General features: G+C 44.3%; 1 protein-coding gene across 5 annotated transcripts in view; it reads left to right on the top strand.

Annotated features, from left to right (window-relative positions):
• The window catches only part of FAM184A (family with sequence similarity 184 member A), a 211,401-nt gene that overhangs the window by 76,925 nt on the left and 115,620 nt on the right, over positions 1-18,856 (top strand). For all 5 annotated transcript variants that reach the window (XM_083176804.1, XM_083176800.1, XM_083176802.1 and 2 more), the window contains exon 3: positions 16,784-17,638. In XM_083176804.1, the coding sequence (XP_083032930.1) occupies positions 16,784-17,638 (855 nt within the window). The remainder of the gene's footprint in view (positions 1-16,783; positions 17,639-18,856) is intronic.

Consider the following 18,856-nt stretch of genomic DNA (forward strand, 5'->3'; position numbering starts at 1 on the left):
TTCATGTATACAGTCACACACACAGTGGCAGCTCCAGCACATTTCAAAATGTAAACAGTGGAGCCACACCCACTGCCACCAACCGCCATTCCAAACTGATTCACTGGCAGTGGGTGTGGCTCCCCTATTTGATTTTTGAACTGTACGGTATCTCCTCCTCTGGAGCAGGCACTGGTCACACACCTATACACACACAGAGGCCGATTCAGACCTATTCGCACAGGTCGGAATTCGTCCCCATCCCTGATGGTGGGGTCTGTGCATGCGTATAGTTGCTCATGAGCATGCACAAACCCCTGGAGCGAACGCCTTTGGTGAGTTTTACACTCATCAGGGCGTTTGCAAATGATTGACAAGCAGTGGGCGGTCACTGGGGTCCTCTCAGTGTTTCATGAGCATGCCCATGGAAAAGCTGGGTGGACACCTGTGAATGCAGGTGTGTCCCTGCCTGTTTGGGTCGGGCTGATGATGTCACATGATGTCAGCACCTGTCTCAAATTCGCACAAGATCGGGTAAGATCAAGGTAAGTCCAGGCTTACTATTATCTATGAGGAGAGGAGAAATCATTTGATGGTGAATAACATTGAATAATTTCTCCTCTGTGTGGACACATGCGAGCAGGTGTGTAAGGGCACACGTCCGCGTGCATTGTGTCGCAGGGATTCGGTTGGTGGAGGGGCGAGGTGTGCCAGGGTGGCGTTTACCTGCTCGCTAGGCAGAGAATATACGCAGCCTAGCCAGCAAGTCTGACTTATCTCCACAGTTACACACATGCACATATATACATAGTCACACACCTAAATACATAGTAACACACTCACACACATGCATACATAACGACAGGCAGTCAGCACACAGTTTAATCATAAAGTATCCTTGTCCATTTTATACATTTCTACTGTCTTTGATTGTCCAGAAGGACTGAGAGAGAAGACCAGTCTGCAGAATCCATATAGTTTCCTTGTGAACTAGGTTGCCATGGAGCCCCATGTGATTTGCGGTGAATTAAGCATTATTGTAGTCCTTGCAGCCACTGTACAATAGTGTGTTCAATTATGGTATTGTACAGCAGGGGGTAGCACTATGACGATATGTGTTTCACTTCCACTGCCACCGTGGGCTTTCACTGCAACGTCGCTTGGGTAAAACTTTAGCAAGTATGGTTTATTCACTTTCTTTACAAAATAATCAACTGTTACTGTGTCAGATAACACAACTCTGAATGCTAAAACACTGGAAATGTCAATGCTTATGTTGACATGGTAAAAGTGGCAACAGTATTTTATGAAGTTATTAAACTTCAGCATTAACAGTTGGTTTAAGTTTAGGTTTAAGGATTAGGTGTTAGGGCCCTTGCTCACACACCGGTTTTGACCACTCGGCATAGAAATTAACAAAGCTGTCCGTTTTTTGCCGGCAGTAAGTGCCTTTTTTACACACACCGGATTTCAGCTGGTTTTAATCATCTGCTTAGTTTAAAAAATAAAGTGAAAATGGAGTTGTGGACTGCTAGTAAAAAGCCTGTGTGTGAAAGGACTCATAGACATTAGCTATTCACTGAGTTGCAGGGACACGGCCCAGCAGCCGGGCAAGTTGTTGATGTTTATGGCTGTAACCCCGCAATCGGGCCGTATCCGTGCACTGTTAAAGGACATAAGCTTCAATATTTAACTACATTTTACACACCCGTCCGTTCTTTTGCCGGCCAGTCAAAACCGGTATGTATCTTTCACACACTTCGGCTAACGCCGCACAGCTGAAAGCCGTGCCGTCCACTAAAACAACAATGGCAAGCAATTTGTCCTTTCATAAGGGACGGTCACGTGGCGGCCGCCGGGTAGCAGCCGGATCTTACCACTGCAAAGGACAGCTGCAAGGCCATGGCAGTCCCGTCCTACCAGGTCAGTGTGTGCTGAGGGTGATGGGGGCCTTTCACACACACCGGTTGTTAGGTGTGTGGTTTTAGCTCTCCACCACCACCAAACTGCTGGTGTATGTGAAAGGAACAACTGTCAGGCAACAAGTTGGACAAAGAGTGTCCGGCTTTTTGCCTTCCGCTTAAAACCGGTATGTATGAAATAGCCTTAGGGTTAGATTTACTCACATTGTCAGCATTCTGAACATTTCAACATTTGATCAGTGTTAACATTCTGGTTGTTGACTTGATCAATTCCAGCAATTTGGGGCCTATTCTAATCCTCCTGGGTGATTGCCATCCCAGAGCCATTCACATAAGGCTCACTACAGCATGCGCATCATGCCCCATAGGATGCACCACTTATAAGCAGTTTTTACATTGCAGCCTCAGTAGCTGTGAGGAGAACTCCATGTTAATTACATCTTCTGAGGCTTAAAGTATAGTGTAGTCGGGTTCTGCTTTAGCGGATCGACGGCATCAATCACGTAGTTGTCCGTGCTAGACAGCGCCTGTATTAACATTAATGAAAGTTGGATGCAATCGTTACATCGATGGAAACATGATCAACAGTCATAAGGCCGACACAAGTGTTTCATGTTTTTTGGAGCCTATGTCGTCATAGGTCATGGCACTATTATAATCTAACTTTATGGCCACTTGGATGATAAAGTGTGAACCAAGTCATTCTAGAGCAAAAAAATTGTGAAAAACTTCTTTCGATCACGTTCCCATCACTCTAACGCTTGTGTCTAACTTTCGTTATTATCAATCTAGACTCTGTTGACTATTTTAATGCATCTAACTAGACACGTGCGACTGTATACAGGGTAGTCGGCCTAATATACTGATGCCATATAGATTGTCCTGCAAACTGAATATCAGGGCGAGATTGAACTCTAGATCAGTAGTATTCAGGATATTCACTTTATTTAATAAATTGAATGTTGCAGTAGCGCACGCAGGGGGGGGGTTTCTGAGTACCCAGAAACCCCCCCAGGAGTGTAAGGGCCTTCAGCTGAAAGCTGAGGGTCCCCTCTTTCCAAGGGTACAAGAATTGTAAAAATCGGCCCTTGGGAACCGGAGATAACTGACTTCAAAGCAGTGGTCCCCATCCAAGCCTGTTAATTGTTATTCCCAGTCAGATATTTCAGGTTCTCTATGACATAGAGTTTTTTTTAGGCTATTTTCCAAAAGCTGGGACTCTCCCCCTTTGAGGGACACCAGTAGCTTGTCTCTACTATACCCAGAACCAGAGATATCAGCCTTCCAGCAGCTGGTTACTACTCCAGCTCCACACACCTGGTATGCAGTTTTATATACTTGTTGGCAGATTGCTCTGCCTCCTGAACTCTGATCCCCTAGTCCCCATTACCATTTGGTAGGTGGGATTCTCTAGTTTTTAATTCCTTTAAAATCTAAGAAATCTATTTCTGGGAACTGGAGATATCTGCAATCAAGCAAGCTGTCCTCCTACCAGAAAATTATGAATAATAAGCCCACTCCACTATACACCCCTCCTCTGTATATTAAATATCCTCTACCAACCTGGAAGTTATGTATCAGGGCCCCTTCATTCAGCCCAATGCCCCCTTCTCCCACCATCTGTGCAGTAAAGGGGTAATTAGTGGAAATTACTGATCCAGGCCCTACATGCTGAGCGGTTGATATAATACCCCCTAACACCCGCGGGACATCAAAGCTTCCCCCACCCCTACCGCTGGAGAATCGGTAGGGGCCCCAATACATTGCTATGCCCAGGGGTCTACACTGCTGTTGACGCCCCTGTATGCATATATATGTATGTATGTATGTATGTATGTATGTATATTATTATTATACATTTGGTCTATCTATAATACTTTAACTGACCCGGCATATTGGTGAATTGGTATGCTCCAACTCGGTTGGTGATATGCTCAATTCCATACCTGAGCCCTCTGAAGCATTTGCTTCATTTGATCCCACAAATGAAGATGAAGTATCTGCACTTTTCTCTGCCTCCCACTCTACTACCTCTCCTCTTGACCCTATACCCTCGCAAATAAGTAAATCTCTGTCTCCTGTGCTCATTCCAATCTTAACTAAAATCTGTAACCTCTCTTTCTCTACTGGTGTCTTTCCTTCATTGTTCAAACAAGCAGTTATTACTCCGATTCTGAAAAAACAGAATTCTGATCCAAGCTCTCTCTCAAACTATCGTCCCATTTCTCAACTTCCATGCACCTCCAAACTACTTGAAAGACTTGCTTATACTCGCCTCACACACTTTCTTAACTCGCACAACTTAATGGACCCGCATCAGTCAGGCTTTCGTGCCCAACACTCCACAGAGACAGCACTGACTAAAGTTGTGAATGATCTGGTCACTGCTAAGTCTAAAGGCCACTACTCACTACTAATTCTTCTAGATCTCTCTGCTGCTTTTGACACTGTTGACCACACACTTCTCATACAAACACTACAATCCATAGGTCTTAAAGACACAGCCCTCTCTTGGTTCTCATCCTACCTCTCTAACCGCTCCTTTAGTGTTCGTTTCTCTGATTCTACCTCCTCTTCGCTACCTCTTTCAGTTGGAGTACCTCAGGGTTCAGTTTTAGGTCCCTTGCTTTTCTCAATCTATACCTCATCTCTTGGCAAACTAATCAGCTCCTTTGGATTTCAGTATCATCTGTATGCGGATGATACTCAGCTCTACCTATCCTCCCCGGACCTGTCCCCATCTGTATTGAGCCGTGTCTCTGAATGCCTTTCTGCTGTTTCATCCTGGATGTCATCTCGGCACCTCAAACTTAATATCTCAAAAACAGAATTAATTATATTTCCGCCAATAAATAGTAGTTACCAACCTGATATCTCTATCGCTGTTGAGAAGATGACAATCACTCCTACCTCTCAAGCTCGCTGCCTAGGTGTTATCCTTGACTCAGAACTTTCCTTTGTACCCCACATTCAATCTGTCTCAAAATCATGCCACATGCACCTAAAAAACATATTTAAAATTCGCCCTTACCTTACACAAGACACTGCAAAAACTCTAATCCATGCTCTCATCATCTCACGCATTGATTATTGCAATAGTCTCCTTATTGGCCTTCCCCAATACAGACTCTCACCACTACAGTCCATAATGAATGCAGCTGCAAGGCTAATCTTCCTAGCCAGATGTTCATCGTCTGCAAAGCTACTCTGTCAGTCACTTCATTGGTTACCTGTATTCTACCGTATTCAATACAAAATTCTTTTACTTACACACAAAGCCATAAACCAAACTACACCAACATACATATCCTCTCTTATCTCAAAATATCATCCAACACGACCTCTACGCTCCTCCCAAGATCTGCGTCTCTCATCCACACTCATTACCCGCTCCCATTCCCGACTGCAGGACTTTCTTCGGGCTGCACCAACTCTGTGGAATGCCCTCCCAAGCACAATAAGACTCTCCTCCAGTCTCCAAACCTATAAGCGTTCCCTGAAGACTCATCTCTTCAGGCAAGCTTATCAAATTCCAAAACCAGTCATAGAACCTTGCGTTCTGGTGGAATCGATGCAATAAAGAATACAGTATCTATCCTTATGTATCAATGCCTATTTCCCTATAGATTGTAAGCTTGCGAGCAGGGCCCTCCTACATTTTGACTGTCTGTAAATACCCTGTTTTGTTTCACTGTCTGCTATTGTAAAGCGCAACGGAATATGCTGCGCTATATAAGAAACTGTTAATAAATAAATAAATAAATATACTGGGTCACCTAAGTGTCCATCTCCGTGCTTTGCTCCACCCCTCTGGAAACCCCCTTCTGAAAATCCTGCGTTTGCCACTGTGTTGGGAGTGAAATCTTACTGTAATATACTGTAGATGTAAATGACTTACATACCGTACGTCATTTAATAGTGGGATGGTGAACTCCAACTACTGTATTATGTGTTTGAACCAGTTTATTCTCCCACTGTCTCCAATTTAATGTAACTGTGTTATCTGCTTTTCAGCACTGCTACACGGATGTGAATGACTATACATACACTGTAAAGTGCTGCGAGTATGTATGTGCTTTGTGATAGCCTATGGCAACATGCCACCCATTCATGAGCCCCTCTTGTAGCATGCTGCATACAGTACTATATAGGTTCCATCTGGTGATTGTTGACATGCACTTTGGTATTGCTAGATATATTGTAGCCCTATGTGGAGCTAGAAATCCAGGCGGTCAGTATACTGATGCCAGCAGAAGACTGGCTATGCATCCTTGGAAGGGTCAAGATGTTGCCCATAGGCATAGCATAGTATACTGAATTGACAAACTTACTTGCTATGGGTAACATTCCATCTAGACCTCCCATCTTAGTAAATTGACCACTATGATACCTGCTTTGGACAGGGTCACCCTGGTTCTGCAGAAATGTTTTACAGAATGTCGAACACAAATTCAAATAAGGGGGACAATGTTAAAGAAGACAATGGATATAATAATCCTGTAAACCCTATTCAACTCTTGTGAGCATTAGATTTTATGTGAAAAATCCCATTACATTTAGAGGCCAATTCAGACCTGATCACTCAGGTCTGAATTCGTCCCCGCCCCCGATGGTCAGGGTTTGCACATGCGCGAATACGGGGCATCACGGATGGTGTAATGGTTAGCATTACTGCCTCACAGCGCTGAGGTCATGGGTCCGATTACCACCATGGCCCGCCCCTAACTGTGAGGAGTTTGTATATTCTCCCTGTACTTGCGTGGGTTTCCTCCGGGTACTCCGGTTTCCTCCACAATCCAAAAATATACAGGTAGGTTATTTGGCTCCCAACAAAATTAACCCTAGAATGTCTGTGTGCATGTGGTAGGGAATATACATTGTAAGCTCCACTGGGGCCGGGTCTGATGTGAATGTTCAACTATTCTCTGTAAAGCGCTGTGGAATATGTTTGCGCTATATAAGAAACTGCTAATAAATAAATGTGCACACCCCTGGAGCAAACGCCTTCAGTGAGTCTCACACTCCGGAGACCGCCCAGTATTTTATGAGCGCTGATTTTTCCCCCTTGCAGACGCATGCAAGAGGATGCGCTCAGCGGGACGTTTACTTGCTTGCTACGTTGCAAATATAACCAGACCTGAATCAGGCCCTTATATTAGGTTGTGCCATTGGACCTACCTCAAAAAAGCAGGATCTTTCTTGTGCTATATAAATAAAATGCAAATTCATTTAAATTAACTTGTTTAGAAGTAAAATACACATAATTCTATATTAAAGCCATTGGCAAAATGCTGAAATAATTAAACAGCTATGATATTAAGCTAAGGAGACATCTGAGATCGGCATTGCACAGGAAACACAGCTGAGTGAGCTTAATGAAAAATTAGAAGAACTAATTATTTCTGCATTGTACTAAAGCACTAATTCAACTTCAGTCGCAAATTAGCAAAAACCTCAAATCGCGATTTTTCCAGTTCACGCAACCTATTAAACTCTGTCGCAACATGAGGAGAGGCAGCAGCAACAAGTGTTATTTGGGCAGCGAAACTAATTTTTTTGGGGGCGCAGTCTACTGTTTGAGGGGCAGATGCGATGGCTGCCTGACATCATACACAGCCGCTGCACTGCAACTCAAAAGTTGGGGATCCCTAATCAGGGGCACCAAGAGAGATCCTGGGCCCCAGCATAAACACTTTCTGGGGCTGCATATATATATAGGCCCTTATTCAGATCTGATCGCAGTACAAATACTGTATGTTTTCAAAATGGGCAAAACCATGTGCACTGCAGGTGAGGCAGATGAAACATGTATAGAGAGAGTTACACTTGGGTGGGGTGTGTTGAAACTGAAATCTAAATTGCGGTGTAAAAATAATGCAGCCAGTGTTTACCCTGCACAGAAACAAAATAACTCACACAAATCTAATGCCCCTTTCCCACTGCAGCTAAAAAACGGTAAATTGCTGATTTTCAGCGCAATTTACCGTTTTAAGGCTGCAGTGGGAAAGTGCCAGAGTTGAAATACCGTTTAAAGTTAAATGATATTTCAACCCGTTTTTAAAGCAGAGTCCTACACGTTAAAATAACGTTTAAGAGGCAGTGGGAATGCCTCTTAAACGTTATTTAGCCTCCACACAGTCCCAATGCCTGATGAGACCTAGTAGTTCTCACTTTGTGCATGTGTAATGAGCGGCTCATTAGTATGCACGTGCACTCATTACATATGCGCAAAGTGAGAACTACTAGGCAGTAGTTAACTGGGACTGCCTGTACCCTGCATGGACCCCCGTTGCCTCACCACTGCCCTGCATCCCCGTGCAGGTAAGTACAAGGGGAGGGGATGTGGGGGCACAGGGCAGGTACGGGGGGTTAGGCACTCTTTACACGGGGGGGGGGGTTAGGCACTCTACATTTTACACGGTTCACTGCAATGGGAATGGTACTTAAATGGTATTTAAAACGGTAATCTGCTGCAGTGGGAATGCTCATACCGTTTTATGTACTTGTGTATTTTGGCGGTCGTACGATGAACCTATCGCATCGCATCACATGCCATGTACACAATGGCATGCGATGCGATGCGACGCGATTTTGACCCCCTATACGATAAAAAATCGTATAAGCACCCTAAAGGGTGCTTTTGAGCACCCTAATGGGTGCTTACAATGTTAAATGCACCCCCACGCCACCCCCCCACTATAAACGTGAACCCGAAGCGTGGCGAGCGCAGCGAGCCCGCGAGGGGCGGCGGTACGCGTCCTACGACCTTTTCATACCCCCACTATCCACATCGGCGTGGAGTTGAGAACAGAATAGTGTGGCGAGCGCAGCGAGCCACCGAGCCCGAAGCGTGGCGAGCGCAGCGAGCCCCGAGAGGGGACGCGGATACCTTCACAGGTAAACGCGTCCCTTCGCGGGCTTCACAGGTATCCGCGTCCCCTTGCGAGGCTCGCTGCGCTCGCCACGCTTCGGGCTCGGTGGTTCGCTGCGCTCGCCACACTATTCTATTCTCAACTCCACGCCGACGTGGATAGTGGGGGTATGAAAAGGTCGTAGGATGCGTACCGCCGCCCCTCGCGGGCTCGCTGCGCTCGCCACGCTTCGGGTTCACGTTTATAGTGGGGGGTGGCGTGGGGGTGCATTTAACATTGTAAGCACCCATTAGGGTGCTTAACATTGTATAAGCACCCATTAGGGTGCTTATACAATGTTTAATCGCATCGCATCGTATGGCATTGTATGCCATGTACAATGGCATACAATTTGGAAATTGTATGCCATCGTGCACTATCGTACGATATCGCGTCGCATCGCATACCATCATATACGTTATGGTATGCGATGCGATGGGCGCCACCAAAATACACAAGTACCCCATTTTAAATACCATTTAAGATTACCAGTACTTTCAACTGGTCTGCAGTGGGAAAGCAGCATAACTCTCTCTCTATACATGTTACATCTGCCCCACCTGCAGTGCACATGGTTTTTCCCATTTTGAGAACAAATTTGTACTGCGCTCAGATCTGAATAAGGGCCACAGTGTATAATACATTTTCCACAGAGAGATAATCCTATAGCTGACAAATACACCACATCATTAAGTACCTTGTAGAAGAGTAGAAGCAAAGCTATGGATTATCTGGATGACAGTGTCTAGGTTGTCAGTCAGTAGGTCAGGTACAAAAGATTTCACCTTTGAAAAAGCTGCAGTCTATGCAGTGAAACGTGTCAGGAGCCTACACCCACTTGGACCTACCATTGCTCACTTGCACTCTATTGTGATCGGACAAGCCCTGGACTCATCTGGCTTGTTGGAATGCCATCATCCCCTCTATGAACTTTTTCCTCACTCAGTTTCAATAAGCCAGCTCATCATCCACCTTATGGACATTCTCTGAAGGAAGGGGGTTTGCCACCCCTTGTGGCCAAAAACTTATTGAGGTACCTGGGATTCATCAATATTGGCAGTAAAAAGGGCCATTCATAACAGTTTTACTAGACAGACTCAAAGTGCATTATCTTGATTCAATTTCCGTCAATCAGCATTGATCCTACGGGTGACTATAATATATATATATATATATATATATATATATATATATATATAGCAGCAAATACCCCGGCTTGATAAAGGGCAATTATCCTGAAACGTTCATACACTAGACGTGTGTGCAGTCTTCTGTTATTTACCGCACTGCCGCGGTGCAGTTTTGCAAAATCTGTAGAGTGCCATCTATTGCTTTTTTGTCATATATATATATATATATATATATATATATATATATATATATATATATATATAGCAGCGTATACCCCGGCACTCGTATGAGGATCAAGCTGTATAATGCTCCAAGGCCCTCCATGAACAAAGGTTCCATGTAGTACGTGAATAAGGAGGCACTCTTCAGACTTCAATGCGATGAAAACAGTGATAGTTTATTCCAACATATGTTTCAGGCTTGAGCGCCCATCGTCAAGGACCAATATATATTATATATATATTAAATGCCTTTATTAGATTTACTGTGATTTTTTTCACTAAATTTCTGGTTTCTTATCAGCACTGTCACACCTTTCTTGTTTTTGAACTCCATTGGCTGGGGAGTTGCTGCCCCCATTATATTGTATTAGCAGCTACTTGACACAGCGGTACTTGTTTAGTTTCACGGCGGCAGTATGGCCGCCGTGAACTTCCGGCTGCTGCGTTCACTAAACTATCAAAAATAAGGTAAATGAACTCTATGCCAATAAAGATAGCTCATACCCCTACTATCCATGTTGGCATAGAGTTATTATTATTATTATAATTTTATTTATAAGGCTCCACAAGTGTTTCACAGCGCCGTACAAAGGAACAATACAGGGAGACAAAGCTTGGCATAACATTGAATAAATAACAAGAATACAGTACAAATAAAGAGCGCCACAGTTCAATACACATTACAGCTTGGATATAAGTAGTGAGGACTCAATCAACATACAACTAGAGGCTAGATGCCAATGATGGAGATGAGTATGCGGACGAAGATGGTCACTGAGTGTTGGAGTAAAGGAGAGCTGTGGGTGACATGTGAAGAGAAGTGGGCTTTGACAACAGGAGGGAAGAGGGCCCTACTCGGAGGAGCTTACAATCTAGTTAATTTTAGATAGCGTGGCGAGCGCAGCGAGCCACCGAGCCCCGCAAGGGGACTCAGACGCACGGCCACTGCCGCCGTGAAACTAAACAAGTACCGACATAGCAGCTTCATCTCGAAGCGCCTCTTAATATCATTTTGATATATTTCCCCAGCTTCAACAAAAGATTGACAATGCTTAAGGTCAACATGTATAAAAGGTTGACATTGCAGTAGTACAAACTCAAATTTGTTTTCACATACACTTTGTGTGATTTCCTATCCACATGGGCTACAACTTGCCCGAAGCATGGTGAGAGAAGCAAGCACACAATGGTACACAATTACACTGATTGTATGTATGTAATGAGACTTGCAAAATTATACCATTGTCACGGTGACTGTCCCTGTTGACCTTTTGTACCGGTGTACCTTACCCACTGTCTACCTTTTTTGACCCTGTCAACCTAATGCATGTCGGCCATATGGGATCTACAGTACCTAGACACTGTAAATCTTCTTTACAACATCCATAATGATGTTGGCCACTTCTCCTCTGGCTCACTTCTCCTCCCTTATCACTGCTTCATACAGTGTGCAGAAATCCTGCAAATTACATTTTAAAGTGTGACAGGTTCACAGATTCATCTAGCACTGTATATTTCTATCCGATTATGTTAGGGAGAATTTCTACTGGTGAAATGGGAATTTTTTTCCAGGCAAAAGGATATCGGTGGCAGCAGGGATTGCCCAGTGTGTATGGGCCTCAAGATGTATCACAGAACGATGATCAAAAGTGAAGAGTAATGCAATTAGATTCCCCAGCCTTTCAGCAGGCACTTGATGGTAATAGTCACATGACCAAAGCGGTCTTTGTTTAGTGCATAGTGGGTGGAAAAGTATCACTGCCTACTTTGGGTAATATATGTGAAAGCAGATGGAAGTTCCAAAAATACAATTTAACATGGTAATTTTACATCGTTGTCTGTGCTGATGGTGATAACTAAATGTGGTGTTCGTGATGATGAGGAGCATAGTGTAAAAGCTGATTATTCTGGGAGAAAAGCTGTAACTGATGACATTTGCGAAGTACAAACTATGGTCTAAGTTATTGTGACTTAAAGGGAAAGCTTTAATTCAGTCAAGCTTCGGCTGTCAATTATTACTGCTGGGTTTTTTTTTTTGGACTGTGGGAAAAACTACAGTGCAGAAAACTAAAGCACTCTTTCAACAGACGCTTAGCAAAAATGATAGTTTGAGAAAATAAGCTGTTCAAGTTTATTAACTTTATTTAATTTCCATCATTTTAGAAGGGAGGCAGAACTTAGTTTCTATTACTTTTCAATCAAAGCTGTGCACCATGGCAGGGGAGAATAGGCAGAAGTTATTTTGCATGTGTCAGAAAAATGGGAGTGGCCTTGCAATAGGGAATGGGTGACAGGGTGAGACAGTGGATGACATAAAGGATGACAAGGAGAGGCAGTGGGTGACGGCAAGTATAGGGTGACATGGAGAGGCAGAGAGTGACAGGTAGATGCAGTGGGGGACAGAGAGGCACAGGGTGACAGGGAGAGGTAGTGGGTGATATATATGGTGGCACAGGGATGGATAGGAATGGGACAGAGAGATGGTGGGGGCTTCACTGGGCTCAATGAGGGGGATACTGGGCGGATTGAGGAGGGACACTCTCACGGACTAGCTGAGGGGATTCTTACTGATCGGCAGTTAGAAGAGTAAGTGGGCTAGTGGGAGTGAAAATAAGGATGACACTGGGCTTGGGGAGTCATTGAGCTGGTTGGGGGGACAGCAGTGGGCTGGTTGTGGTGGTGGGGGGGGGGGGGGCAGGACAGGAAGACCTTGACCTGGCAGGATGGAAGACTCTGACTGGGCTGGGGGAGTCAGTGAGCTGGTTGGGTGGACAGTAGCAGGCTAGGGTAGGGCAAAACGCGGATGCACTGACTTGCTCCTGTTTTCTGTCCAGCCCCGCACAGTGGCTATCATAGAAGCCTTTCCCTGCTGTATCACCTTTGTGCTGCCATCAGCTCTACCCAGAACCAGGCTCTCGACACCCACAGCTCTGTTTCATCTCCCTGCTTGAGACAAGCAGCTCTGTCCATCCATCCAGCATCCCTGCCCTGCACAATGAGGCAAGTGTATGAAGTAGTGATAAGGGAGGAGAAGTTAGCCAGAGGAGAAGGGGCCCATAGCAACCAATTGGCACTGAAGCAACATCTATAATATGCATAATATAATATAGCATACAGAGCAACTGATGTGCCATGGGCCACTTCTCCTCTGGCTTACTTCTCCTCCCTTATCACTGCTTCATACATCTACCTCTTTGTTTCTGTCAGCGGCAGCTCCCCCATTGCTCCTCACTCCACTCCCGGCGGCTCTGTGTCTCCCCTCCTCCCATCCTTGTACTCCCAGCAGCTCCTTGTATGATCCTGAACCCTGACCCTGCACTCAGCTCTTGTCAGCGGCATGCTCTGTGGCTCTCCCCAGGCTCCTCACTCCACTCCCAGCAGCTCCATATCCCTCCCTGCCCCGCACTCCCAGCAGCAGCAGCAGCTTCATGTCTCCTATCCCTGTTTTCCAAGGATAGGGATGGGAGGGGGGAATGGCAGTCATACATTAAGAGGCACATCATTGTGTCCCTCCTGGAGAAAATCATGTTGGGAGGTATTCAGATGTGATACATTATTATAATTATTATTCATAATAATAATAATAATTGGAGTTGAATAGTTTCCGTTTGACAAGAAGATTTCCATTTGTCATTTATTATTTTAGATTAAATTAGATGTATTACTATGATTTTATACACAGTAGTTTATATAGACGCAACTTTATTATGGTTATAAAGGTTCATTATTGTTTCAGTAATTGAGTCAGATACATTCTGCCTTTATATAAAAGTTGTCTCTTTGCCAGTCAATCATCAAACCAAATAAAAAATTTAAAAAAATCACTCTTTCATGGTTACCAAGCCTTTGTGGCAGCTGCCTACACCCCTTCTGGAGACTAGCCGCAAACCTAAAGAAGGACCCCTATCTCTGTTTTTTTTTTTACCAGTGACCCCATAAATCCCCAGTCCGACACTGTAGTGTCCCCAGGTTATGTTGTGCACATTAAAATGCCCCAGTTCTAATGCATGTGCATAGTTTCAGTGATCACCAATCACAGAGCAGCTGTGATCACGAACTCTCCCAACCTGTAAATCTTCCCCCAGCCTGTGGGACACTGCAGCCCGCAGTTTGGACAGTGGAACAGTGTCCAATAGCAGGACTGTCTAATGGTCCATATACACTGGGCAATTATGGCCAGCGTGTATGGCCAGCGATGATCGCTATCATCACTGGGGGGGAAGCATAGCGCTGCGTTATGCAAATCCGCCCCCCCCCCCTGCTGATGGCGCCGGGCAGGGGGAAAGCCGCTCAGTGTGTATGCACTGAGCGGCTTTCCCCCTGCCCGGCGCCATCAGCGGGGGGGTGGACGGATTTGCATAACGCAGCGCTATGCAAGTACTAGACAATTGTGTATCCCAAAATCGTGCGCAGTTACAGCTTCTAATACTGGAGTTCAATACAAGAAGGATATCCCAGCCCTTCACCACAACAATTAATACAAAGATGATGCACTCAGCTTAAATCAGCACTGTATGAATCTGAAAATCTCTTTTTGTACTAGATCTCATCTCATCGCAAAACCGCGAGATGCGATGAGATGCGATATTGTATACAATATTGTATACAATAATTGTACCATGTATGGGCACCATAAGTCATGCAACATTAAATCAATTAACACTTTGACAAGCCAGCCAAAAATCGCCTTTCTATGAATAAAATGATTACGTAACAATTACATTTTTATAAATAAAATAAAAAAAACTAAATGTCATATTTTGGTATATCGCTTCGAAAGCTGAATTTGCAACAAACTTTACAAAAAAAAGATGTGTTTGAGTATGTTCTACATTAGATGTTTTAGATTTAGTTATTTTATGACAGTATACTATTGGCGTTGATAGCGGGGGTGGCGTTGACAATGGGGGTGCATTTAACATTGAAAGCACCCATCAGGGTGCTTGTACAATTAAAAATCCGAATGCATCGCATGCATCACATGTAGTTATATCGCATGCGATGCGAAGCAAGCAATGTACTAAGATGAACATCGTGGGCACCGTGATAATACACAAGTACCATTACCTTAATGTATTCATTAGGAATACTACTTTCAGACCGCAAATGCCGTGTCGCACACGGGATTAGGACACGGGTCCCATCCCCAGAGCAACACGGCAATGCGGTCTGAAAGTTCCGCACACCGACACGGCATATTGCTGAGTCGGTGACGTCACATGGGGCAGTGCTGGGCTGCGGCGCGTCATCGGGGGCTCGGGAGGAGGCAGTACTTGGAGCTGACAGTGCTGCCTCCTCCATACTGTGAGCGGGACACGGGTCGCTCGACCCAGGCACCCGTTCACACCGCAGTTGACACGGGTCATAGCCGTGTTCAACCCTGGTCATTACCAGGGTTGAATAGCCGTGTTGCTCGACCCGTGGTGCCCTTTTCAGACCGCACCGTGACCCGTGTTTAGGCCCCGCGAACACGGCAATATGCAGTGTTCGGAGTGCGGTCTGAAAGCGGTATAACTTATGTTTTTCTATACATGCCGTATTTCATTTTGATTAGAGAAGCACTGACAAACTTAACTGTAAAATGATTTAATGTAAAAATAGAACTTGTGGCGTGTGGACTGTGTAGTCAGGGTAATCAGCATGATGCACTACTTGCAGGCATTCTCCTTACTGCATGAGTACCCTTCATCTGCAATGTTCTAGCATAGAACATAATAGGCAAAGAAGTATCTGTAACATGATTACAATGGAAAATCAGCAGTGACTTTTGCTTGGTATAATTGCCTGTAATAACTTTTCGCTTAAATGCTAGTAACGGGTAAGGAACGGTGTTGGGGCAAAATATATTTTGTTAAGATATTCTAATATTTAGGACGTGAATGAGTTTTGCTTTGTTCATTGCTTTGTCTAAAGGCAAATTCACATGTACCGTTATTACATTATATTAGGGAGGCCCAGAATCTGAATTAGTGGGATCCCAGAATTTTGGAGTCTCCAATCCCAAATTTGTGGGATTAGATTGCTCATGCGCAGTTGTGACAGGCAGCACTGATTATTAGCAAAACATGGCTCAGGCAATGGCCAGCTGTGCGGCCTAGGTGGCAGCAGTGTATAACAGTCTATAGACACACACATAGGGCCAACAGCAATCTGGCCAATGCTAGCCAATCTGAGTTGATGTACCAGCAAAAAGTCAGTGCTGCAGCAGAGGCCCCTTATTGAATGTCTGTGTCTCTATGGCTGCCTTCCTAATAGTAAGTGCCATATACACACTCCCTACATCCATCCTATCTGTTTTTCAAACACCCCCACCCTCACTACTCTCTACTCCAACCTACTCCTACTCCCACCCTTCCTCACCACTGTCTACACTGACCCTTCCTCATTGCTTCCTACACACAGCCTGTGTGTGACTGTGGCTGTATCTGCAGTTTAATCAACAGAAGCTTTCTATGTATCTCATTCGTGATGTGAATAAGACATATTTTTTGTGGGGAAAAAAACTGCCAGAATTAACATAGGGGAAACAGAGAGTGGGAGAGAGACAGGGAGGAGTAAGAGAGATGGGAGGAAAGAGGGATAATAATTCTGTACTAATACTTTTTATTTCTATTCTCAGGTCATTTATGCCTTAAATACTCGGAATGATGAGCATGAATCAGGAGTACAAGCCATTAAAGAAGCACATGAAGAAGAAATTCAACAAATCCTTGCAGAAACCAGGGAAAAAATAATACAGTATAAAAATAAAGTATCAGAGGAAACTGACCTAAAAAGGAAAATCCAAGCACTGGAGGAGTCATTGGAGGAACATAAAAAAATGAAGCACCAAGCACTTACTGAATTTGAAGTTTACAAGCATCGAGTAGAAGACATTCAGCTTTGCGCAGAAGCCCAACATGTGCAGAGGGTTGTGACCATGTCCCGAGAGGTGGAGGAGATAAGAAAGAGATTTGAGGAAAGAATACGGAGTTTCATGCAACTTCAGGTGCAGTTTGAGAAGGACAAACGTACTGCTCTTGAGGAGCTGAGAGCAACTCATAGATCCGAAATTCAAGAGCTCCTAAAAGCACAGCACAGCCAAAATGCTACTTTAAACAAGGGACAGGAAACACTGGAGGAAATGCATCGGTTACAAGTGGAGGAACTCAATAAAAAGCTGGAGGACCTACGTTTGGAGAGGAAAAAAATGGTGGAAGATTATGAAGGGAAGCTCAGTAAAGCTCAGGCATTCTACGAACATGAACTGGAAGCCTTGAAAAGATCTCAACTCTTTACCACAGAGAACTTGCATGCCTGCAAGCAGAAAGAAGCAGAAATGAAGAGAGAATTTCAAAGTCAAGAAGCCATTTTACAGAAGAATCTTGGTATCCTTAAAACCGAATTTCAGGTTGTACAGGAGGAAGCCGGAAGTCTTAGAGAAAAGTGCCAAAAACTTCAAACCTCTCTAAGTGCAGCCGAGAATGATGTTCAGGTAAGAAAGACTGGTAGAATTACAGTTACATTCTCTGGCTTCTCTAGTGTCTTCAACTAAATTTTAATGACGTTGTGGGGCCAGATGCACCAAGTTTCAAAAAGTGATAACGTGGAAAGTGATAAACTACCAGCCAACCAGCTCATAACTCACTTTTCAAACACAGTTTTAACATGGCAGTTAATAGTTGATTGGCTAGCACTTTATCACTCTCCACTCTATCACTTTTGAAGCTTAGTACATCTAGCCCTATGCATTTACCACAATATGATCTTCATTATTTATTTTCGAAGTAAAAACCTCGAAAACACCTAACTTCACAAGTAACAGTTGTCAGTAACAAGCATCAGTTTAATACAGGAATGAAATATAACCTTCTGTTTGATGTGTGTTAATTTAGATCCTGTTTGCTGATACTTTCTTTGACACCTCTAGTTCCCACAGTCTACAGCTCTGGCAGTACAAGTAGTTCACCAATATGGAGTCACATCTCTCTACTGGGTCTGTTTCAGTAAGACAGTTCGGTTAATGACTTGTTCATGTGGCCCTGTTGAAGAAAGATTTGCACATGGTGAAGTTTTAAGCTGACGACAGGCATAGGGGGTTATTCAGGCCTGATAGCATGGCTGCAAATTTGCAAGCCGGGCGATAATCGAACAACTGTGTATGCGTACGATGCGCAGTACACAAGGCCATCCAGCAATAAAATTCAGCTTATTTTTTAATCACTTGCCATATGCAAGTTGAATTACAGGAAGCCGGCATTTGTAGGTGTCATTCGGCTGTTTACTGGAAGTGTCAGGGAAAATGCAGACGTGCCCAGGAGTTAGAAGGGAAGTCATGTGACAAGAGCTCTGGCCTCGATCAGCCTGTTTCTGTCGCACCAGGTGAGTAGATCCTGGGCTTCACACACACTGCTATTGCATATGGAATTGCAGCTAATCGCAATTTGTGCAAGCTTTTTGCAGGCTCGTGCAGGGCAGAATTTCACTATGGCTGGGTGGCGATTACCTGATTGCAGGACTCTACAAATAAGCAGCCAAGCAATCAGCTCTGAATAACCCTATATTGTAGTTCTCAGACACTGCAGCAGGTTTCAGTGTCATTTAAACCTATGCCCTCACACCTCCATTCTTTACGCTATAGCCCACGTTAAAGGAAGTGGTGTTATAGAAATTAGTATGGTCAATCCTTTATATCAGTTGTTCTCAGCTCCAG

Source organism: Crinia signifera, chromosome 3 (assembly GCF_055691185.1).
Source record: "Crinia signifera chromosome 3, ASM5569118v1, whole genome shotgun sequence".
NCBI classification, from domain to species: domain Eukaryota; kingdom Metazoa; phylum Chordata; class Amphibia; order Anura; family Myobatrachidae; genus Crinia; species Crinia signifera.